General features: G+C 37.4%; 1 protein-coding gene across 2 annotated transcripts in view; it reads left to right on the top strand.

The window, feature by feature from the left end:
- LOC121384607 (ectonucleoside triphosphate diphosphohydrolase 2-like) overlaps positions 1–25,330 on the top strand; it is a 43,927-nt gene that overhangs the window by 7,480 nt on the left and 11,117 nt on the right. For both annotated transcript variants that reach the window (XM_041515068.1, XM_041515069.1), the window contains exons 2-8: positions 10,160–10,410; positions 11,391–11,524; positions 14,796–14,916; positions 16,919–17,069; positions 18,832–18,997; positions 21,938–22,168; positions 23,313–23,474. In XM_041515068.1, the coding sequence (XP_041371002.1) occupies positions 10,167–10,410; positions 11,391–11,524; positions 14,796–14,916; positions 16,919–17,069; positions 18,832–18,997; positions 21,938–22,168; positions 23,313–23,474 (1,209 nt within the window). In that variant the 5' untranslated portion in view covers positions 10,160–10,166. The remainder of the gene's footprint in view (positions 1–10,159; positions 10,411–11,390; positions 11,525–14,795; positions 14,917–16,918; positions 17,070–18,831; positions 18,998–21,937; positions 22,169–23,312; positions 23,475–25,330) is intronic.

The raw sequence follows: 25,330 nt of genomic DNA, 5'->3' as shown, positions 1-25,330 counted from the left end.
GGACAACACAGATAATGAGAAAGGAAACTCACTGTCGCTATGCTAGATAGAGATAATGTTACAGGGTGGGTTTTTTTTATGATACTCCAATCATTCAAAACTACAACTGTTTAACTAAATTCTTGTGATTGTGACACTTAATGGAGAAAACCTGCTGCCACCACATAGTACATTGTTAACAAAATGATGTCGTTTTGTCCTAGCTTGTTATTCTTTAAAATAATACTATGAATAATAAAAAAATTATTAGTCCCCTACCGGACCAACCGGAAGAGACTATTGGTTTCATCTTCGTCCTTCTGTCTGTCTGTCTGTCTGTCCGTCTGTGTCTGTCCATCTGTCAGTCTGTCAGTCCGTCTGTCCTACATATGTGTTAAGCTGAAATTTTGTGTATACTGTTACAGATCAAGTTTGACTTTCATGGCGATTTACCCATTTTTGAAAGAGTTACGGCCCTTGAACGTAAGAGATAAAAAAAAAAGTTTTCCGGCCTTGTTTTGCAATGCCTGAAGATATTGAGGTGAAATGTTGTATATAGCTTTATCATGTACTGTTAACTGATCAAATTTAATTTTCATGGTGATTTACCCACTTTTCACAGATGTTTGGCCCTTGAATTTAGGAGATGCAAAAAATTGTTGGGTCGGGTAGGGGACGTGTATTGCTTTAGCAGTACTCTCAAAATGCTTGTTACACTCGTGTGTGAGTGAATCATACTGATTTTACGACACAAAATCGAATAATAATTTCTTTGAATTAGGGCAGGAAATTGTTTTTTATGCAAATAGTCATGTGCACATAAGCAATGTGAGAATATCAAATACAATAACTTTGAATAGAGCTGTTGTTGAGCACTGGTTTTGTGTAAAATTCATTAAGCTTTAAACTGCACATATGTACAGCTGTTTCCCTTTTGGATGTAGCAGGAACAGGTAAATCATTTTCAAAGTGCAGCAAAAGGTATGAAAACTAAAATGTTTAAAACATTTTTAAAAAGATATTTAAAATTTAAATTATTTTGTAACTCTGGTGTTCTTCCCAGCAATTTTTATTCAGTGTTTCATGTATGCGTGTACATGCGTGTGCATGTGTGTGTTTGTGTGTGTTTGTGTGTGTGCATGTATGTATATGTGTTTGTGTGTGTGCGTGCATGTGTGTATATGTGTTTGTGTGTGTTTGCGTGTGTGTGTGTGCGTGTGCATATGTGTCTGTTTGTGTGTGTGTGTGTGTGCGTTTGTATATGTGTTTGCATGTGTGTGCGTGCATTTGTGTGTGTGTGCTTGTGTGTGTGTGTGCATGCATGTGTGTATATGTGTGTGTGTGCATGCATGTGTGTATATGTGTTTGTGTGTGTGCATGCATGTGTGTTTGTGTGTGTGCATGCATGTGTGTGTTTGCATGTGTGTGTTTGTGTGTGTGTATGTTTGTTTGTGTGTGCGTGCATGTGTGTATATGTGTTTGTGTGTGTGCATGTATGTGTGTGTGTGTTTGCGTGTGTGTGTGTGTGTATGTGTGTGTGTGTCACTGACCCATTTGTAAAATGATGGATCAGATTTTATTAAAGGTTAGCCATAATCCTGAGATAAGTTCCACTGCCATTAGCTAGTTCTGTTCATCAAGCCTTAATGTCACTTGGGGTATTGATTTAACATAAGTTGTTTGAAATGTACATTATTGACATATGTTTGATTGCTTGTGTCTTAATTAATCAGCTTGGATAATGGCTTTTCTCTACTGGTTCACCGTGTGCATATTTCTATCAGGCCCAAAAAAAAAAAAAGGTTTGTTTCTGATTGCATCCCCCCCAAAAATTAGGGTAGGTAGGTAGGGTTTTTTTTGTTTTTGTTTTTAAATTTAAATTGAATACTATCATAATACTAATAATACTAATAATAATAATAATAATAATTATTATTATTATTATTATTATTTATCATCATTGTTGTTGTTGTAGTAGTTAATGGGACATTTGTATTAATTTCGTTGTTCTTAATTTAAATACTTTATGCAAACATTTGAGATGCATTAATAATAAGACCTGTTGATTTAAGTGAAGACGAGAATTAAGCTGAATTGATACGATTATATTTAATCGAAATAACCTGTACCAAGGCTATGTTCGTACATTCGGTTACTTCCGTGACCGACCAAGCTGTTCGATGGTAGCTAATCAGGGGAAGGAACTCTATTACAAAAGCTTTTCCATAATTTCTCGATGTTTTTCGGAAGGGAATTACATGTGCAAAATGTATCGTATAATAGTACGTAAACAATGTGCAAGGAAGGAAATACTCTTGTTTGGTGATGTCGTCCTCTTTTATTTTTACTTAATTAAAAAAAAAAAAATTCAGTTTAAGAGAAAAAAAATTAGGGTCGGGGGGGGGGGGGGAGTAAAACTAGGGACTGTCAGTCGACCAGAAACACACCTATTTTTTTGTTTAGCCTCATTACATAATAGAGAGACATTTTGGACATGATCTGCTTCTCACGGAGGATAGGAAAGATTCAGATCACTGGTAGATTACATCTACTTCAGGGGGCTTACCTGTATAGATTTTTGCTGACTGCACCACTTTTTGGTGGAGTGTGATCATCTCAAGCTGACGAGAAATGATATATTTGGCAACAGAAATGTTTTGGAATCTTTTAAATTCCATCCTGAATTAATTGTAAAGTTTTAAAACACTTTGACTTCTATACAAAGTTTTAAAATGTACTTGCCTTGATTTCATGTATTGTATTATACGTTTCACCCACAGCTTCTTACACTGGTTTTACATAAATATATATAAATAATATTTTCATATTATTATACTTACCATTTGTGACACCCAATAGCCGATGTGTATTTTTGTGCTGGGGTGTCGTTAAAAATTCATTCATTCAGTCAGATTTCCTTTGTTTTGGGGAGAGGGATATAGCCCAGTAGTAAAGCGCTCGCTCGATGCACGGTCAGTCTGGGATCAATCCTCGTAGGTGTGCCTATTTGGCTATTTCTCGTTCCAGCCAGTGCACCCTGACTAGCATATCAAAGGTTGTGGTATGTACTGCCCTGTCTGTGTGCTGGTGCATATAAAAGATCCCTTGCTGCTAATCAAAAAGAGTAGCCCATTAGGTGGCAACAGCAGGTTTCCTCTCGCAATATCTGTGTGGTCCTTAACGATATGTCTTACGGCATATAACCATAAATAAAATGTGTTGAGTGCATTGTTCAATAAAACATTTCCTTCCATCCTTTGTTTTGGGAATGCTAAAATGGAAATTGATCCTCATCAGTGGATGCATTAGGCTATTTACTATGCAGGATGTAATCACCAGCTTCTGTGATGTAGTGGTTAAGCCATAGGCTGGTACTTGTAGGTATTGGGTTCACATCTCAGTACTGGTCCCCACCCAGAGTGAATTAAACAACTCCATGGGTAGGTGTTAGGCTACTACACTGACATCTCTCTCTCTCTCTCTCTCTCTCTCTCTCTCTCTCTCTCTCTCTCTCTCTCTCTCTCTCTCTCTCTCTCTCTCTCTCTCTCTCTCTCTCTCTCGCTCTCTCTCTCTCTCTCTTTTTCACTAACCACTAACCACTAAATCACTGTCCTGAACAGACAGTTCAGATAGCTGAGGTGTGTGCCCAGGAAGACAGCATACTTGAATTTTAATTGCAATAGCACATTATTTTTTAAGGGTGTCATCGGTGGGCCCATTGGGCTATTTCTCATTCCAGCCAGTGGGATTGTGTATACAAAAGATTCCTTGCTACTAATGGACAAATGTAGTGGGTTTCCTCTCTAAGACTATATGTCAAAATTACCAAATATTTGACATCTAATAGCCGATGATAAATAAATAAATGTTCTCTAGTGGCGTCATTAAACAAAACAAACTTAAATTTTGTCTAAGGTTCATGCCACAAAATCAAATTCCGTAGAAGATGGTATGTGGCTACATGTGGGTTTTTTAAGTCAGTTGAAACAGTTAAAACAGTTGAAACAATTAACAGTTGAAAATCGGTTGGAATGTCATCATCAATCACCGGTTACAATCAGTTTGTACCAACCGATAAACTTTCAATTACACAATGGGTTACAATCAGTTTGCACCAACCGATAAACTTTCAATTACACAATGGGTTACAATCAGTTGGTACCAACTGATAAACTTTCAATTACACAATGGGTTACAATCAGTTTGCACCAACCGATAAACTTTCAATTACACAATGGGTTACAATCAGTTGGCACCAACCGATAAACTTTCAATTACACAATGGGTTACAATCAGTTGGCACCAACCGATAAACTTTCAATTACACAATGGGTTACAATCAGTTGGCACCAACCGATAAACTTTCAATTACACAATGGGTTACAATCAGTTGGCACCAACCGATAAACTTTCAATTACACAATGGGTTACAATCAGTTGGCACCAACCGATAAACTTGCAATTACACAATGGGTTACAATCAGTTGGCACCAACCGATAAACTTTCAATTACACAATGGGTTAGAATTATAAGAACATAAGAAGGATTTAAAATATAAGGCTGTCAAGTTCGCCAGAATAGATCCTACAAATTACTCATTTTAAATTTAATTACTCTTTAAGACCCTTTTTTAATGTAATTTAATTACTGTTTAAGACTTTTTAATGTAATTTAATTACTGTTTAAGACTTTTTAATGTAATTTAATTACTGTTTAAGACTTTTTAATGTAATTTAATTACTGTTTAAGACCCTGTTTTAATGTAATTTAATTACTGTTTAAGACTTTTTAATGTAATTTAATTACTGTTTAAGACCCTGTTTTAATGTAATTTAATTACTGTTTAAGACCCTGTTTTAATGTAATTTAATTACTGTTTAAGACTTTTTAATGTAATTTAATTACTGTTTAAGACTTTTTAAATAATTTAATTACTGTTTAAAGACGCCAATGTAATTTAATTACTGTTTAAGACCTAATGTAATTTAATTACTGTTTAAGACTTTTTAATGTAATTTAATTACTGTTTAAGACCCTGTTTTAATGTAATTTAATTACTGTTTAAGACCCTGTTTTAATGTAATTTAATTACTGTTTAAGACCCTGTTTTAATGTAATTTAATTACTGTTTAAGACCCTGTTTTAATGTAATTTAATTACTGTTTAAGACTTTTTAATGTAATTTAATTACTGTTTAAGACCCTGTTTTAATGTAATTTAATTACTGTTTAAGACCCTGTTTTAATGTACACATGAACACCAACACCAGCCCCAACACATTTACATCAATTCCATCCTCTAACCTGGAGGACCAATTACACTTAATATTTTCTACAACAATCCACTATAGATTTTTATAATTGATTATCACATCAACAGAAGCCAACTGATTATAGCTGATCATTGGGACATTACTAATATATATATATACACTACTCAAAAGAATTTAAGGGTCAAAAATTTATAACCAAATAAGTTTCAGAGTGTATTAGATTGATGATGTAAACTACACCAATTTTTTGATTTATTGTTCCATATTTACAAAAAAACACAAATAAACGTCACTGTATACAAGAAAGTCACATGCCATGCTGTCAAAGTTGAAGGTTGTCAAACATGGATTTTACACATTAGAACATTCGTTTAATAGTGTGTGAATCCACCCCTGGCGCGAATACACTCGACACATCGTTGCCTCATGCTGTTGATCAGACGTCTGAAGAACTCTTGGGGAATGGCCTGCCACTCTGCCATAAGAAGTTGACCCAGATCATGAAGATTGGCCGGAGGGGCATGGTTATCCCGAAGTCTCCTGCCTAATTCGTCCCAGGCGTACTCTATTGGGGCCAAGTCAGGCGAATATGCTAGCCAATCCATCCTGGCGATACCTTGTTGTCTGAGAAAGTCCGTTACCACCCTGGCGCGGTGGGGTCTGGCATTGTCATCCTGCAGAACTGCCCCGCCGCCAATCTGCTGAAGGCCTGGGAGAACCAACGGCCGGATAATCTCATTCAGATAGCGGATTCCATTCAGATTGCCATCCACCACATAGAGGGGGGTCCTGTGGTGGATAGAGATGCCGCCCCACACCATGACGCTGCCACCACCGAACCGGTGACGTCGTTGAACTGGAGACTAAACCTGGACTCATCAGTGAACATCACTCGACCCCACTGAACATGTTGCCACCGCAGATGAAGCGTGCACCAGTGACGTCTGGCCGTTCTGTGACGTGGTAGGAGTGGTGGTCGAACAGCCTGGCGACGGCAGCGTAGATTATTGGCTCTCAGACGATTGTGTATGGTTTGATCAGACACTCGAGTTCCAGTCGCAGTCCGCAGATTGTCACGTAATCGGCGTGCAGTGGTTGTGCGTTGACGTAGAGCCATATTGGTGATGTAGCGGTCCTCTCTATTTGTAGTGCTTCGGGGTCTTCCCGAACGTGGACGATTTCGAACAGAATTCGTTGCTTGGTACCGTTGCCACAGTCGGCCAACGACACTCTGACTGACACCAAGTCTCAGAGCAACATTTCTTTGCGTATTGCCATCCTGAAGCCAAGCAATAGCCCTTCCTCGATCTTCGATAGTCAGTTGAAGTCGTACCATTGTCGAATTTGGAGTGTGCACCGTATACGAACGCAAGCTCCAATTATACGGAAATTCAGCATTGGGAACATGGAATACACGTGCAAAGTGTGCAAATGAAGCACTTTGTGAAAAAGCAAGTTATGGGCACTTAGCCGACCTTTCGCTTTCGCCCTAATTTACGTGCAAATGTAAGCATGTTTTCGCCATTAGAACTAGTCGACAGTGTCAATGACAGTGGATTTTAATTCATTTATGGGTTGCTTAGACCCACTTTCGTCAAAATGGAACAATACCATGCGTGACATTATGGTCTAGCTAATATAACTGACATTCAGAAAATAATGTCGAAAATATTGTCTGACCCTTAAATTCTTTTGAGTAGTATATATATATATCATGGATATAATTAACACACAGTAACTTGATCAGAACAAAAAGAGTGTGTTTCCGACACAATGAGGTGGACTTTGATTACACTACAGGGCTCGGACGTAAGACTCTGTCTCCCACAGTAAAAATGTTTTTAAATTGCTGTGGATAAAACAGCCCACCAACAGCAATTTAAAGTCTGCCCACAGCAATTTAATAAAAACTTTAACTTTTTCAAAGTTGGGTGCACTTCCAACTGTGACCTGGTGAGATGCTATTTGAATGGGGAAAAATACTGAGTCCACCAAAGGTATGTGGTGTATCATTGAGTTACATTTTTCAAGAGACAGCTGTGTGTATGATCATCTCGTCTTCTATATAGCTGAGGCCGAGCTCGTAATTTTGAACGTATAATACATCTCTCAGAGGTCCTAATTTCCTCACACTGTCCCAAACCCTCCACTCACCCCATCAGAGCTTCTAGAATTTTTATAAAATCCACTAGCCATGGGATCAGTGATTTTTAAGATTTACTAGCCACGATTAAAACTAGCCCTTCTTTACTTTGAGGTACTACAAGTTTACTAAATAATAGCAGTAATCGGATATGTCGCCTAAAGAGGGAAATACAGATTAACACCACTTGACATTGGGGGGATGGGGTGAGGGCAGGATATTCATATTTACAAAATAGACAACTGAAACATTTGACAAATGTTTTTCACTAGCCGTCGGGCATGGCAATAGTAGTTATTTACTAGCCCAACACTGAATATCACTAGCCATGGGAGTGGGGCTACTATAATCTAGAAGCCATGCCCCATGCTGTCTTATTTCCAGCAGGCCATTTTTCTTTTGGCCTGCTATTTTAAAACAAATAACAGCAGGCCATAGTTTACTTTCTATTTCGAGCCCTGAAAAATCATCATGTCTTTTATTTTGGGAGGAGACGAGATCTAGCCCAGTTGATAAAGAGCTTGTCTTAGGGAGGAGACGAGATCTAGCCCAGTTGGTAAAGAGCTTGTCTTACAGAGGAGACGAGATCTAGTCCAGTTGGTAAAGAGCTTGTCTTAGGGAGGAGACGAGATCTAGCCCAGCTGGTAAAGAGCTTGTCTTAGGGAGGAGACGAGATCTAGCCCAGCTGGTAAAGAGCTTGTCTTAGGGAGGAGACGAGATCTAGCCCAGCTGGTAAAGAGCTTGTCTTAGGGAGGAGACGAGATCTAGCCCAGCTGGTAAAGAGCTTGTCTTAGGGAGGAGACGAGATCTAGCCCAGCTGGTAAAGAGCTTGTCTTAGGGAGGAGACGAGATCTAGCCCAGCTGGTAAAGAGCTTGTCTTAGGGAGGAGACGAGATCTAGCCCAGCTGGTAAAGAGCTTGTCTTAGGGAGGAGACGAGATCTAGCCCAGCTGGTAAAGAGCTTGTCTTAGGGAGGAGACGAGATCTAGCCCAGTTGATAAAGAGCTTGTCTTAGGGAGGAGACGAGATCTAGCCCAGTTGATAAAGAGCTTGTCTTAGGGAGGAGACGAGATCTATCCGATGATTCATAAATCAATGATAATGTGCTCTATAATATACTTCTGTCATTAAATAAAATAAACTTTTATCTTTTTTAACATGTTTTGGGAATTGCTGTACAAGGGTGTTTGTTTAAGCTGTTATTCAACTGCACTACAGTTATTCCATGATTTGATAATAGATTTGTTGACCTACTTGTTGACTGAACATAGCAAAGATTGTCTGTGAATAGTTACATATCTCCCTTATGTTGTACTTTTTGACAAACACTCCTACAAGGAAGTTTGCTTAAACTAGAATTTGCTGTCAACTGTTATTGAACACAGTTGCAGTGTGTTCGTTATCTCTGAAAGTAGGAGACTGAGAAAAGCAGTGGCTATATGTACTGAAAGTTGTAAAGTGTACAATAATGTAAGTATGAAAAATAGGCAGCACAATCTTCACTTCTTGTCTATCTGTCTACTTGTTGTTTTAAAGGGACATTCCTGAGTTTGCTGCAATGTTTTAAGATGTTATCGACTAATAAAATATTTCTACAATTAAACTTACATATTAAATATATTTTCTTGTTTAGAATATTAGTGGCTGTATATTAAACATGTTTCTGATCGTTCTAATATTGATACTAGGTTAATTTTCATTATATTTCCTAAAAAATATTTTTTCGTACGTAGAAATTATTTGAAAACAAAATACAGTTTGGGCTTCTTACAAATATTAAGACGACCAGAAACACATTGAATATACAGCCACTAATATTCTAAACAAGAAAATATATTTAATATGTAAGTTTAATCGTAGAAATATTTTATTAGTCAGAAACATTTTACAATGCAGCAAACTCCGGAATGTCCCTTTAAATCAATTTTATTATATAGTCTGCCACGTAAAATGTGTAATTGTAAAATGTAGGCAGAGACCTTGATATAGGAATCATGAGTTGATCAATCCCCAACAGTAACACAAACGTCAATAAATAGTGTTTAAAAAAACAAAGGCAGCAATAGCATCAGCAGTATCTGTCGCCTGCTAATGAAAGTTTATTTTTGTTTAATGATACCACTAGAGCAGATTGATTTATTGGTGATTGGCTATTGGATGTCAAGACATTTTGTAATTCTAACATATAGATTTAATGAGGAATTCCGTTAGTATCATCTTTTAAGTGTACTTTTCCACATGCCACGGCTTTTGATATACCAGTCGCCGTTCACTGGCCGTAACGAGAAATAGCCCAATGGGCTTACCGACGGAGATCGATCCTAGACCCACCTCACATCAAATGAACACTTTACCACTGGGATACATCAGGTCCCCGCTTATTAACGAATACCGATTAAGTAGATGTATTGGTAGAATAAAACACTCAGAATTTTCTTGTAGTAACTCAATCCTGGTCGATACTCAACAAAACGTTTTGTAATATATGATATATATTGGTTCGAATTAAGAACAAAGAAGACTGTGCAGTGGCGTAGCATGGATTGCCAGCACCCAGGGCAAGGCAAGTATTGCACCCCCTAACCAGTGGACCGTCGGCACTCCCCGAGTCACTTCCACCAGTCCAGAATTTTGTGTCTATGGCAACCGCCACGGTGGCCCCACCCACACTATGTCACTGAGACTGTGTCATTGATTAAAAAAACCTATAAAAAACCCTGATGAAGTTTCATATTAATTTTCTGTCCCATTTTTTCTCTCCACAGATAAAAGATGGAAATTGAAGTAATTGTGGAGAGTCATCTCCCTTCAGGAAGTCCACAAGGGACCAGGAGAATCCATCTTCCTTCTGACTCGTCCGTGGAGTACCTACTGAATAAGTTGTGCACTGATTCGGGAATTCCGTTTACTTCCAACTACTGCCTGCGAAATGCTCGGAACATGGTGCTGGACAGAAAGAAAACCCTCCATGACAGTGATGTCATCACTGGTAGCGTTCTACGATGGACCACTGAATGTAATCATAAGTTTTGGGTGTTTTTTTGCAGCTGCTGATTATTTCATTTCATGTTTGTGATTCTGTAACTTAAGATCAGTTGTAGAGTCTTTTATTTAACTATAAGGTTCAAAGTTAAGTTTGAAAAACAAGTCTTTTTACAAGATGTTTAGAAAAGATGTGAATTTTCAGGGGGTTTTCAGGTTTCAGCTGTTTTCGGGTAAAATGATTTTCACAAAGTAGATTGGATCAGATCTGAAATGCTAAAAAATTACCTTTGTATGGTGTGGAGTTTCAGCTTTGTAAAGATTAGTTCAGCTTTTATTTTTAAATGCATGCCCAAAATTTCGCTTCCCATGATTATTATATCAAATACGACTATTGCACGAACATAATATACAGTAGAATCTTGTTGGGTTGAATTCGAACAAAAAACAAATTCCTGAGTTACTCTTACTGTATATGTAACCCGAATGGTTAGGTCGAACTACCCAATAGGTTGAACACTTTTTCGAGCACCGACAGGGTTCGCGCCAACGGGATTCAACTGTATACATAATAATGTTTTTAAAACAGTTTAAAATGGGTTCCCATGATCACAAGGCGCGGAACTAAAAAAGAAATCCTATGGTCTGTAAATGGATATATCGCATCCCTGTGACATCATCAGATATGACGTTCCTAGGCTACGTTAATTTTACATTTTATCAAGAAATAAATGTTACAGAAATTGAATTATATTACCATGTGTTGAAACACCTAACAATGATTCTGGCTGTTAATAAAGAAACACTCCTTTCTTTTCCTTTTTTTAAAAATTTAATAAAAAAAATATATATATTTCCCAGTAAGTTGGTAATTTTTAAAGGTTTAAACCGCTGGGAAGGAAGTAAAACAAACATCACTGCCATAGCATCTCAGTTCACTGAAACAGTGAGGTCACACTGTGATTTCTTTGTTTTGCTCTATGTCTAACAATTTATTGTTGTTACATTTTTCAGCTACTATGCACAAAGTTGTCCACTGTCATTTTAACACTTGGTGCTTTATGTCGGTTCTTGCTTTCTTCATCGGTGCGGCAGGATTGATTGCTGTTGGTGTTATCAAATCAAAAGAAAACACTCATTTGTTTCAGGTGAGTTGGCGATATGATCATAACAAAGTTAGTCAGGTAGACTAGAGCTCATCTCCATAACCATTACTTCTCAGAGATACGCGCAGTTTTTAAAATATGAAAAATGCGTTTCGTGGCATTAAAAGGAAGTGTTTGATTTTAAAAGGAAGGAAGGAAATGTTTTATTTAACGGCGAACGCAACACATTTTAATTACGGTTATATGGCGTCGGACATATGGTTAAGGACAGATAATTTATCATTAGCTATTGGAAGGAATGTTTTATTTAATGACTCGGTCAACACATTTTATTTACGGTTATGTGGCATTAGACATATGGTTAAGGACCACACAAATATAGAGAGAGGAAACCCTCTGTTGCCACTTCATGGGTTACTCTTTTCGATTAGCAGCAATGGATCTTTTATATGCACCATCCCACAGACAGGGTAGCACATACCATTGCCTTTGATATACCAGTCGTGGTGCACTGGCTGAAGTGAGAAATAGTCCAATGGGCCCACTGACGGGGATCGATTCCAAACCGACTGCCCATGAAGCGAGTGCTTTACCACTAGGCTATTTCCCGCCCCTTGTGGTACTGGAAACACTAGGATGATCAGAAACACTTCGGATATTCAGAAATGGATAGTCTAATCAATACAATCTAAGAAATGTATGATTTCAATTATCAAAAATTGCTCTAGTATTACAAAATATGTCATAGTGTTTACAAACTAGGGTTTGTCACTTTAGTAATGTTGATTCTGTGATGTAAAAGTTAGAAATGATGAGATTGCAACATTGTTTTTACTTAATTAATTTTGACATTTACACCTTTTTAAAATGACAAATTTAGTAAATTTGTACATTTTGCAATTTCCATTACACAGGTATATATACTCTAAAAAAAAGAAACGCATAGGTGATAGGGAAAGAAGAAAAGTGTTTGATTTTACAAAATATCGGGGTTTTTTTACAATGTTGCTGAATGACCATGTTTGTTAATGTTCCTGGAATGGGACAGCATGCCCAAATGCACCCTAAAACAAATTTAACGCACGTGGCACATTGTGCGACAATTGCAGATTTTGGCGAATGCACGTGAAACTCGGGGGGGAAAAGATTGGGGTAGTGATGAGTATTTAAAGCTGCAATGCTCGCAATGATGCCTCATTTCCATTTCGATGTACACGAGTTACAAGATACCAAGACTAAGCCTGCCGAATCGAAACATTGCAATAGGCCGCCTCCAGTTAGGTGAATCACAGTCAGAAGTCCCACGCCACATGAACGTCCATCAGAGCACCATTTCACGTTTCTGGGACAGGTACCAGCAGTTTCAATCAGCTGAAGACCAGCCCAGAAGTGGAAGACCTCGCATAACAACTGCAGCACAAGATCGCTACATCCGGGTTCTTCACTTGCATCACCAAACTGCCACAGCAACGAACACTGCTGGACGCATACCTGGTTTGAGAAGGGTGTCTGCACAAACTATTTGGAACCGACTTCGAGAAGCTGGTTTACAGGCTAGGAGACTGTATGTTGGCCCCGTCCTGCGACGTCAACATCAACATTTACGTGTTCACTGGTGCACAAATGTACAGGGGTGGAACTTGGGAAACTGGCGGCGAGTATGGTTCAGCGACGAGTCACGTTTCCTTCTACAGCGATGTGATGGACGACAACTTGCTTACAGATGCCGCAATGAATGTTTTGCCAACAACTGTGTTGCCAAAGTTGACAGATTCAGTGGAGTGAGTGTCATGATGTTGGGAGCCATCTCATACACCGGCAGAAGTGAACTTGTGTTCGTACACGGCAACCTGACAGCTGTACGCTACCAGGATGAAATTCTTCGCCTTTACATGCTTCCCATTTTGGATCGACAGAGAGAACTCTTTCAGCAGGACAATGCCAGACCGCATACGGCACGTGTAACAATGAATTTCTTACAGAATGAGAACATTAATGTGCTGCCATGGCCATCAAGATCGCCAAATCTCAACCCCATTGAACATCTATGGGACGAACTGGACAGATGTGTACGCTAGCGTGACCCGGAGCCTCAGACGCTTCCGCAACTGTCACATGCACTGCCGGAAGAATGGGCTAGTATTCCACGTGTACGGATTCAGAGACTCATTCAGTCTATGCCAAGGAGATGTCGTTCAGTGATTGCTGCTGCTGCTGGCCACACAAGGTACTCATTTCAGCACCCTTGTGCGACACTGTTTGGTGACGAAAACATCTCCACTGCCGTCAGTCCATAGCAAGAACATTGTCACATACTCATGTCAGATTTGACTGTGATACGATCATAAATAACGAAATTTTGCCACTTTGTATTAAAGAGATAATTCCATGAATATTTCGCCTATGCGTTTCTTTTTTGACAGTATATAAAGTTCTTTCATTAATTTTCAAAAGCTTCTCTTTTACCAATACGCTAAAGCAAAACAAATGTTTAGGCAAAAACAGTTTGTTTCAATACCTTTTAGAAAGTTTTTTTATTTGAAAACAATGCCTGCATCTGTTCCCACTAAAAGTTCAAGGTATGTCCTGTTAATGGGGAAGATCTCTTGCTACTAATATAAAAATACCAAGGTTTTTTTCTGAAAATCATGTGTTAAAAGTACCAAATGTTTGACATCCAGTAGCTTATGATTAATTACTGTAAACTGGGGGAAAATTTAGTGCATATACATTTTGCATAATTCGTGCCCAACCTTGATCACAAAATTTACATGCAAATATTATTTTCTGGGTTAAAGTGTGTTTAAGACAATGTCAGTCATTCGCAAAAGTTACATGTGCACTAAGGATGCTTATTTTTTTTTTAAAAACAAGACGGCAATATTATTCCCGCTTACAATAATCAGTGTACTCCATAATAGAATAGATGTTTAACGACACCTCAGCACCAGTGTACTCTTAATTCTGTCCTTTAACAAAAGCAAACTTTTAATTGTTTACAATACTATGCAGTGGCTTCTTACATAACTTTCCACTTGAAATAAAGGTTATTTTCGTTTTTTTCTTTCTTTCTTTTTAGTCTATTTTTGGGGGGGTCTTCTTCTTTTCGTTTGCTTGTTGACTACACCTTGAAGCCAGCAGTGACTATAAATGATACGGTTCTCTGTAGATCACTTCTTGTGCCACACAGCTTCTTCTGGAGAGTTGTTGTAGTTGTCCAGATAGTCTCCCTCAGCTGCTGTAGTATTTATTTTTTTGGTGTGGCCGATTATTTTTTCGTCCTTCATTCTTTTTTTTTGCTGCTTTTTTTCAGTTCGGAATTGTCTTCGATGCAGGATCATCCCACACCTCCATGTACATTTACCGCTGGGAAGGAAGTAAAACAAACAACACTGCGATAGCATCTCAGTTCACTGAAACAGTGAGGCCACACTGTGAGTTGAGTTATGCTGTACTTTACTATACAAGCTTGTGTGTCCTACTGATTTTACGAAACAAGTGTTAGGATTTTTGTATTGCCAGAGCGAGAGCGAGGGTGATACCTGAATCCTGACACGAGTTTTGTAAAATCAGTATGACACACGTGAATGTAATAATTTCTTTATTATCCATATTATTATTGTTGTTTTCTTTATGAATAACAAAGGTTGTTTCAGCCACAACTAGAAGGAGACGACGAAATGACGTCATATTTCAAATGCACAGTCTGAGCTAGGACTGGAGAAGCAACGTCATGTTATGACGTTGTTTCCCAAAATTACATCATTACACTTGTTATTACACGTGTGCTTCATATGATTATTATTAACTCGGTTATGTTGAACCATATGGATAGTAAAACCAGTCAACATATTTTCCATAGAGCATTCACCTGAGGTGCTTTGTTATGGGATCAAACCACCTTGGCACATTCATTACCTCAGTCAGTGCTCCCACAGCTGGTATGTCAAAAGCTGTAGTATGTGCTGTCCTGCTTGTGGTAAGTGGATATAATATATCCCTTGCTGCTACTGGAAAAATGTAGCAGGTTTTGCTCTGAAGGCTATGTGTCAAAATTACCAAATGTTTTACTTCCAATAGCTAATGTGGTAAAGCTTGATGCGTGGACAGTTTGGGATCGATCCCCGTTAGTGGGTCAATTGGGTTATTTTTCATTCCAGCCACGACTGGTACATCACAGGCCGTGGTATGTGCCATCCTGTCTATGGGATGGTACATATAAAAGATCCCTTGCTGCTAATTAAAAAGAGTAGTCCCAGAAGTGGCAACAGCGGGTTTCCTCCTTCAGTATCTGTGTGGTTCTTAACCATATGCCTGATACCATATAACCGTAAATGAAATGTGTTGAGTGCGTCTTTAAATAAAACATTTCCTTCTTTCTTCTTCCTAGTATTTAGCGTGTATAATTTAATTCATCTTCTGTGAGGCGATGAATCAGGGCACCCCAACCCTAGCATTATCTAAATGAGGAAGGAAGGAAATGATGTACCAGTCGTGGTGCACTGGTTAGAGCGAGAAATAGCTCAGTGGACACACTGACAGGGATCGATCCCAAACCGACCATGCATCAAGCGAGCACTTTACCACTGGGCTCCCGCCTCGAATATAAAATGAGCTGAGGACAATAAAATATTTAAAAAAAAAAAAAAAAGATAACAGAAAAAGTGACATTTATATTTTACCTTCTTATAGCAAATAAACCATATGTGTGTCATTTGTTAAATCAAATGTAACACTACAAGGTAGCAAGGTAAATTCTGTATTACAGATTACAGTAACAACATATCTTTCGGAAGTTGTTGTGTTTGTTGACCTCATATCAATTGCTAATTAGACAAAGGACATTGAGTTTGTGTCTTGACATTGAAAAGATTGTCAGTACTCTCAGACATTAATAATTTTGAATCGAATAATCTATTAAGCAGCCAGTATTGTTTTAATTTCAGCCGATTTGTGTTAAACTTGTCATTTGTGTGGCTTGTCATATTTTTACTCCACTACCTGTCCAACCAGAGGGTTTCATCTCTGTCTTGTCTGTCTGTTCGTCTGTCCCACATATAGTTTTTCCCCCAATGCTTTGAGATATTGAGCTGACATTTTGTGTATAACTTTATCATGTAATGTTACAGATCAGGTTTGACTTTCATGGCGATTTACCTATTTTTGACAAAATTATGGCCCTTGAATTTAGGAGATACAAAAATTTGTTTTCCTGGGCTTTTTGTTTTTGCAATGCCTCAAGATATTGAGTTGACATTTTGTGTATAGCTTAATCATGTACTGTTACAGATCAAGTTAAACTTTTATAGCAATTTACTCATTATTCACGCAGTTATGGGCCTTCAATTTGGAAGATATGAAAATTTGCTTTAGTCCGGTAGGGGACATGTATTGCTTTAGCAGTACTCACAGAATTGTTGTTACTTGTATTTGCAGTTCCTGGGCTGGCTAGTTTGACCAACGACCTCCAGTCAGTTCACGATGTTATAACTCAGTGTTTAGACAAAGCTAAAGAACGAATTCCATCCCAAAAATACAAGGACACTCCAGTATATCTCGGTGCTACGGCTGGCATGAGGCTTTTACAGTGAGTATTAATTATACCACTCAACGTCCGCTAGGGATATACCAAACATATGTCATGGTAAACAAGTTGTGCACATCTTACATTTGTGCAGTAGGTCTGTGTGGTTTGAAGTGGAGAACTTTATTAAAGGGACATACCCTAGTTTTTAAACACTACGGTATATTTTTGACTATTAGAGCCATTTTTGATGACTGAAATCATACTTTACTTAGATTTTATTATTTAGATTATCCATTTCCGTACATTCAAAGTGTTTTTGGTCATCCTGCTGTTTTTAATATCACAAAATGCGTCTGAGAAGTAACAGTTATGGAGTCAAGTTTTAGTCTATTTTTAGAGGGTATTTCACCATTTCAAAGTCACAGACTCATGTTTCACTCAATTGTAACATTATCCAAATGTGTTACAGGTTTGTAAATTAACTAAACTTAGTGTACATTTTTGTGGCCTGAAACTAGGGTCTGTTCCTTTAACGTGCCCACATATGACGAAGGTTTCAATCCACCATGGGCCCAATCTCTAGGTATGTCCACGGCGGAAGGGGGGAGGTGAAGTTTGAGGTGGGTGAAATTTGGAATACCAAGTTAGAAGTTAGAATCTATATATATATACAAGATCCCTTGCTATTGTTTTGTTAGGAGTGACTAAGTGTCCAAATTATAATAATCCAAAAGCCAGTGATTGATAAACCAATGTGCTCTAGTGATGTCGATAAACTATACAGTCTTTAACTGTAAAACTACAATACCGTATATTGCCGTGTATTAGCCGACTTTTGAAGTCTAGAAATACTTTCCAAAAGAAGAGAGTCAGCTTATACACGGAGGCAAAAAATTGGTTCATAAAATTCCGATCGAAAACACTCCCAACCCCGACTAACAAATTTTGATCAGACCCTTAGAGCTTTTCACAGCTTATGTAACAATAATTTGTGCACAATATAAATAATACACCCCGTCATGCAATATTATGTAGTTTTTTGTACTTGAATGCATTAATAGTTTGATGAATAATAATAAAAATCACTTGTTTTATTGTCATTTCAATGGTAATAACGTGTTCTGCCATTTTTGTTTGACACCTCTGTTTATATCATTTTGTAAGCTCTTATTTGATTAGATTACACAATTTTGTGTAAACAACAGCCATGGACCATAGAATCGTTTTTCTGTGTGGAGGGGAAAACGGGGATTAAACATGCCTTAATGAGTTTATTATTTGCTGTCCAGTGAATAATTTAATTACTTATGTGCAATGATATGTTGTTACAGCTTGAATTGTTTATTTTCCTGTTCTGATTTATCGGTGCTAAATTATTTTTGCACGGCATGGAAGACGTTAGCATTGAGATGACGATTACCGTGTCTGTAATAATTAAAGGGGAAAAAATACAATGAAAAAGAAAGGCACAAGTCTATTTGTTGACAGTATTATTGAAACCAATACAATGTACAATTGGACAAAAGATTACTTCGGCTTATACACGAGGCCGATGATTTTGTACTTGATATTTAGGGTCAAACTAAGAGGTTGGCTTATACAAGGAGTCGGCTAATACACGGCAATATACGGTATGTTAAGACACCAAATAGCTGTAGTTCAGAATATATGTCTTGGTGTTGAAAATGTGCTGAGGTTTCTTTAAACAAATATTCTGTTTCATTCAAATAGCACAAAAAAATCAGCCAAGTGAAATGCTATGATTATATGGCAGCATTCGTGTTAATATTTAAAAACAAATAAAACATTCTCTCTCTTTTAGTGAAAGCAACAGTTCAGCTAGTAAGTTGGTTCTGAAGGCTGTGCGAGACTCCATCTCGAAATATCCGTTCAAATTCAACCAAAGTTTGGCCCGGATTATCAGTGGTGCTGAAGAGGGAACGTTTTCCTGGATAACTGGCAACTACGTCATGGGAGTCTTCCATGTGGTACGTTGTTGGTAATCTACATTCTAATTAATTTTTTTTTTTTTTTTTTTTTGATCCACGATACATTTTCATTTTCATTGATATTACAATTTACATGCATAATATTTAGTTAATTTTTGCATCTTTCTACTATACTTTGGGAGCGAGATGTATCCCAGTGGTAAATTGCTGTTACCGTTATGACATATTGCTTTACTTCGTTCTCGGCTTGTTCAGTGTTGTGAGTTAAAGGTGTGTGATAGGCTAAGTGAATGGGTATGTAAGTGTGTAGTAAGCGGAATGAATGGGTATAAGAGGATAAGGCAGTTTGAATATGTTTTAATGTTTATTCAATAAAACATGTATTGTAAAAGTTGGTTGTTCACTGTGATGTATATTTACCAAAACAGTCACACATTTCATTTTGTATTGAAAATCTCCAGTTACTTATGCCAACAAATAATGCATCAGTTAAATCCAGTGTTTGATTTCACTTTTTTTTATTTAAGCGCATTTACCAAATTGCTAAACTTTTTTGTCATAGTACAGTAAAACCTGTCTAAACCGGATCATGCCGGGGACTTAATATTTATCCGATTTACACAGGATCCAGTGTTTACAGGGTCGTGTTTTAATATTTACAAAATTCATGACCTTGAAACTTGGCCAGTTTTGACAGGATTCAGGTTTGTTTAGCGTCATGAAACATTAGCATCTTGTATGACCTCGCTAAATTCACTAACATTTTACGCTTGCTAACATTTCCTGATTTACAGTATTAAAAATACCAATGTCCATTTTGACAGTCTATTTTCCAAATTGATTTTATCATGAACAATTAACCTGCTCCAAACTGTGTTAAAAGACCACATTTTTATTCAGCGAAATAATTTAATATACAGTGATACCTCAAAATCGGACACTCTGTAAACAGGAATTCCCCCAAAACCGGACATTGTTAAAGGTCCTTTTTGAAAAATCAGTACAGAAATTAACCTCTCTAAACTGAATACCTCTTAAAACCAGACATTTTACTCGGTCCAGTGGGTGTCCGGTTTAGAGGGGTTTCACTGTAGTATAAAATGGCCTGTGTTAAGCAGCCACCTGTCTTAAAAGGCCACCGGTTTGACTATATATTAAAATTCACATTTCTGTATTTCTTTTGAGGTACAGTATATTAGAAATACCGCATCAACCACAAACACATTAGATTTGACAAAATAGAAGATTAAAACAAAATGATGTAAATAATATGTTAAGTTAAGAAAACAACTGTAATAGCAGCGGCTATTTTCCACCATCTGATAAGCAGGATCAGTGCCTTTGATAAGAGTGGTGTGACTGTATTACCCTATTTTCGACATCCAATAGCCAATGATTAATTAATAAATCAAGGTGCTCTAGTGGTGTCATTAAATGAAACAAATACTGTAAATCATGAAATTAATGCGTCATGATATTATTGTGTCCGTACATGAGTGAACAAAAATGCGTATTTTTATTAATGCGTCGGGCAAAAGTCCACATCACATAAAAAAAACCCAGTTGTGTTCTTATTATATTGTTTGGGCTTCATCTTTCATGTTAAAAGAAGTCAGTAGTTGTTTTGACAGCTACTACATAATCTGAAGCTAATCGCATGGTGGGTCGACCAGGAAGCCCTAATTACTTAAAGTAGTGTAATTAGTATAACTACACCTTATTGTTAAGGGTATGCCTTGCACTTTTGTGTGGTGATTGCTTCTAATTAATCCACCAGTAGGAATAAAAGGTAAACGGGTCGCTATTGCAGGGCACAATATTTCACGCGAACGCAGACGTATTATTGGTTGCATAGTACCAAAAAAGAGAGTACCGTGTCAAGGTTCGACGTGCACTGTCAAATATTTACGGAGTAAAAGCAGCTGTGGGTGTGATTGATAGTAATATGTGACATTGATTATTTGTGCAAATACTATTATCCATTGACAATAAATAAATACACTTTTATTTGTTATACAGTTGTTATGCAGTATATACCAGAGGTTGAAACTAATGCGGGGTACCCCCAAAAATGGAACTGCAATTTTCAGCAAAAATGACGGTTGCTATTAAAAACATAAATTAAATCTCTTAAATGATACGTGACCCCCCATTTTCTTGCAGCTAGATTAGATGTGAGGTGCCACACTTTCTATTGCTGTACTTCCTGGGTGTGTTGAAACGCTGCTTATATCAGTTTTATTAGTAAACGTTAACATTATCGGCAATAGGAATTGATTTGGTCTAATGGAACCTATATTCTAACAAATGTTTTAGACTGATTTTATACACTTGATGCGCAGCACAGGAATAGATGTTAACAAATGCGATATATTGCAACAGTGACAACTTGCGACCAGTCTAACTTAAAATGGCATGTATAGAGTCGAGCCAAATGGTTTGAAGAAATATGCACGGATTTGTTGGTTGCGGTTATATAATTTTCTACTGTTTCATTTTTAAAGGAATATATTTAGTAATAAAATTTGTTGATGATAATTTTACAAATGTTCAAAACAGTTTAAATGTATACAGTAATCCAGAAGTGTAAGAAAATTTGAAAAATACTCACATCGCAAAATGAACTTTTTAAAAACAAAACATTTGGAACATCACTGTATTATATAACCGCTATGATATTCCAGGAAAGTGAAAATAGAATGGCAACATCGAAACGAAAGAAAGATTCTTGAAGTATTCACAAAATGACATTTAACAAAAATTGTTTTTGTATTTTGTTTCATCTTTATATTATAAAAGTTTTAATTTATTTAGAAGTATTATAGTAAAATCCTGCACATTTTTTGTATTGGGAATGAGACTAAACAAAATGCGTCAAGTTATTATTGCGTCGATGTCTTCGCCGCATTTTTCGCATTAATTACTTGCTCGCATTAATTTCATGATTTACAGTATTAACCTATTTATGATTTCTTCTAGACTCCACCAGCAAAAATTATTGAATCTACCAAAAAGATTAAAACATTTGGCGCGTTAGATTTAGGCGGAGCATCAACGCAAATCACATTTGTACCTCGGGATATGAAGATGCCTGCGAACTACAGCTACGATGTGAAACTGTACGGCCATGAACACAGGGTCTACTCTCACAGCTTCTTGTGTTACGGCGTCAACGAAGCTTTGAGACGACTGCGTGCAGAACTAGTTCGGGTAAGTCAAGATTTTTTAATAATATGTTAGAGAGGCAGGTTGTGTAGCCCAGTGGTAGTCCAGTGAATTATGTAGCTGATTTTAGGCTGTATGTATGTGCATAATGCTTGGTGCACACCTACCAATTAACTCTGACTCGACTGTTGAGTTGGCAGTACTGTAGTCTAAAAATTTACATTGACATGACTGCCGAGTCATCGTTAGTTGGTAGGTGTGTGCCAAGCATTATGTAAAACTTTGTAAAAAAAAAAAAAACCAAAACCTTTGAGCTATAATTATTATTGACCAGACTCAGTGGTGTAGAGGGTAACCCACAGGACTTGAGGCTGAAAGGTGCTGGGTTCACATCTCAGATCCAGCTCCCACCCAGGGCAAGTTTCAATGATTCAGTGTGTCGGTGTTAGGCCACTACACCGACTTCTCTCTCACTAACCTCTAACAACTAAACATTTCCTCATTGTCCTGGACAGAGTCCAGGTAGCTGAGGTGTATGCACAGGACAGTGTAATTGAACATTAATTGGATATAAGCATGTTAACAAATATAAATGAAATGAAATAGCATTAATAAAGTCAGAGCTTCTAGATTATAGTAGCCCCACTTCCATAGCTAGTGATATTCAATATTGGGTTAATAAATAACTACTATTGTCATGCCCGATGGCTAGTGAAAACAAAAAGAAGTCAAATGTTGCAGTTAAGTCTATTTTATAAATATGAATATCCTGACCCCACCCCAACCCCCAATGTTAGTGTTTTTGAACCTCTATCTTCCTATTTAGGTGACATATCTGATTATTACTATTATTTAGTAAAATTGTATGAACTTAAAGTAAAGTAGGGCTAGTGAATTTTTAGTCGTGGCTAGTAAATTTTTTAAATCGCTGATCCCATGGCTAATAGATTTTATAAAGATTCTAGAAGCCCTGAAAGTGGAGATTATGTTTCAGTAATAAGTATTACTCTTCTGATGGCGGCATCTGTGATGGCATCAACGTTTGTTTTAAAGTTTAACATTAAAGTTTCGCTTTTCAATCAGTTTCTCACAGAAACTTGGTTTAAGGTTGCACCATTACAGTGCACAAAGACATTTTATAGTAGACGAGACATTTAATTCCTTAGGATTCTTGTTTTTGTTTCTGCAGGAACAGAACTACAGCTCGACAATCTACAACCCGTGCTTGCCGAAAGGTTTCAACACCACCGTGTGGAACCACACAGATATTTTTTATTCATGGTGTGTGTCTGGCTTTCATGCCCAACAAGCATTTGGTTCTGATATTGTACCCAGTGAAGATGTTGATAAGGTGATTTAAAAAGATAAATTTGTTTTGTTTAATGATATCACTAGAGCACATTGATTTATTAATCATCGGCTATTGGATGTCAAATATTCGGTAATTTTGACATGTAGTCTTAGAGAGGTTACATTTTTCCATTAATAGCAAGGGTTCTTTTATATGCATCATCCCACAGATGGGATCGATCCCTGTCAGTGGGCTCATTGGGCTATTTCTCGCTCCAGCCAGTGCACCACAACTGATACATCAAAGGCTGTATTATGTGTTATCCTGTCTATGGGATGGTGCATATAAAAGATCCCTTGCTGCTAATCGAAAAGAGTAGCCCAGCAGGTGATAGCAGGTTTCCTCTCTCAATATCTGTATGGTCCTTGGCCAGATGTCTGACATCATATAACCGTAAATAAAATGTGTTGAGTGCATTGTTAAATAAACCTTCCTTCATTCATCCCATAGATGGCTCAGGTGAAGTAAAGGAACATACACTGTAATATTGCACATCTTAATTGATGATCTTTTAGGTCATAGGAGGGTACCAATCGAATTTAGTGTTTTTCATCAGTGTCTCACTACTGGTACATCAAAGGTGATGCTATGTAATTTCCAGTCTATTTGTGTGTGTTTGTTGAGTGTGCCAATGGAATTTAGGGTTTTTCATCGGTGTCTCACTACTGGTACATCAAAGGTGACCCTATGTAATTTCCTGTCTGTTTGTGTGTGTGTTGAGTGTACCAATCGAATTTAGTGTTTTTCATCAGTGTCTCACTACTGGTACATCAAAGGTGATGCTATGTAATTTCCTGTCTATTTGTGTGTGTATGTTGAGTGTGCCAATCGAATTTAGTGTTTTTCATCAGTGTCTCACTACTGGTACATCAAAGGTGATGCTATGTAATTTCCTGTCTATTTGTGTGTGTATGTTGAGTGTGCCAATCGAATTTAGTGTTTTTCATCAGTGTCTCACTACTGGTACATCAAAGGTGATGCTATGTAATTTCCTGTCTATTTGTGTGTGTATGTTGAGTGTGCCAATCGAATTTAGTGTTTTTCATCAGTGTCTCACTACTGGTACATCAAAGGTGATGCTGTGTAATTTCCTGTCTATTTGTGTGTGTGTGTTGAGTGTACCAATCGAATTTAGTGTTTTTCATCAGTGTCTCACTACTGGTACATCAAAGGTGATGCTATGTAATTTCCTGTCTATTTGTGTGTGTATGTTGAGTGTGCCAATGGAATTTAGGGTTTTTCATCGGTGTCTCACTACTGGTACATCAAAGGTGATGCTATGTAATTTCCTGTCTGTTTGTGTGTGTGTTGAGTGTGCCAATGAAATTTAGGGTTTTTCATCAGTGTCTCACTACTGGTACATCAAAGGTGATGCTATGTAATTTCCTGTCTATTTGTGTGTGTGTTGAGTGTGCCAATGGAATGTAGGGTTTTTCATCAGTGTCTCAATACTGGTACATCAAAGGTGATGCTATGTAATTTCCTGTCTGTTTGTGTGTGTGTTGAGTGTACCAATCGAATTTAGTGTTTTTCATCAGTGTCTCACTACTGGTACATCAAAGGTGATGCTATGTAATTTCCTGTCTATTTGTGTGTGTATGTTGAGTGTGCCAATGGAATTTAGGGTTTTTCATCGGTGTCTCACTACTGGTACATCAAAGGTGATGCTATGTAATTTCCTGTCTGTTAGTGTGTGTGTTGAGTGTGCCAATGAAATTTAGGGTTTTTCATCAGTGTCTCACTACTGGTACATCAAAGGTGATGCTATGTAATTTCCTGTCTATTTGTGTGTGTGTTGAGTGTGCCAATGGAATTTAGGGTTTTTCATCAGTGTCTCACTACTGGTACATCAAAGG

Source organism: Gigantopelta aegis, chromosome 10, assembly GCF_016097555.1.
Source record: "Gigantopelta aegis isolate Gae_Host chromosome 10, Gae_host_genome, whole genome shotgun sequence".
Lineage (NCBI taxonomy): Eukaryota > Metazoa > Mollusca > Gastropoda > Neomphalida > Peltospiridae > Gigantopelta > Gigantopelta aegis.
This window is presented reverse-complemented; position numbering and strand designations above follow the sequence as displayed.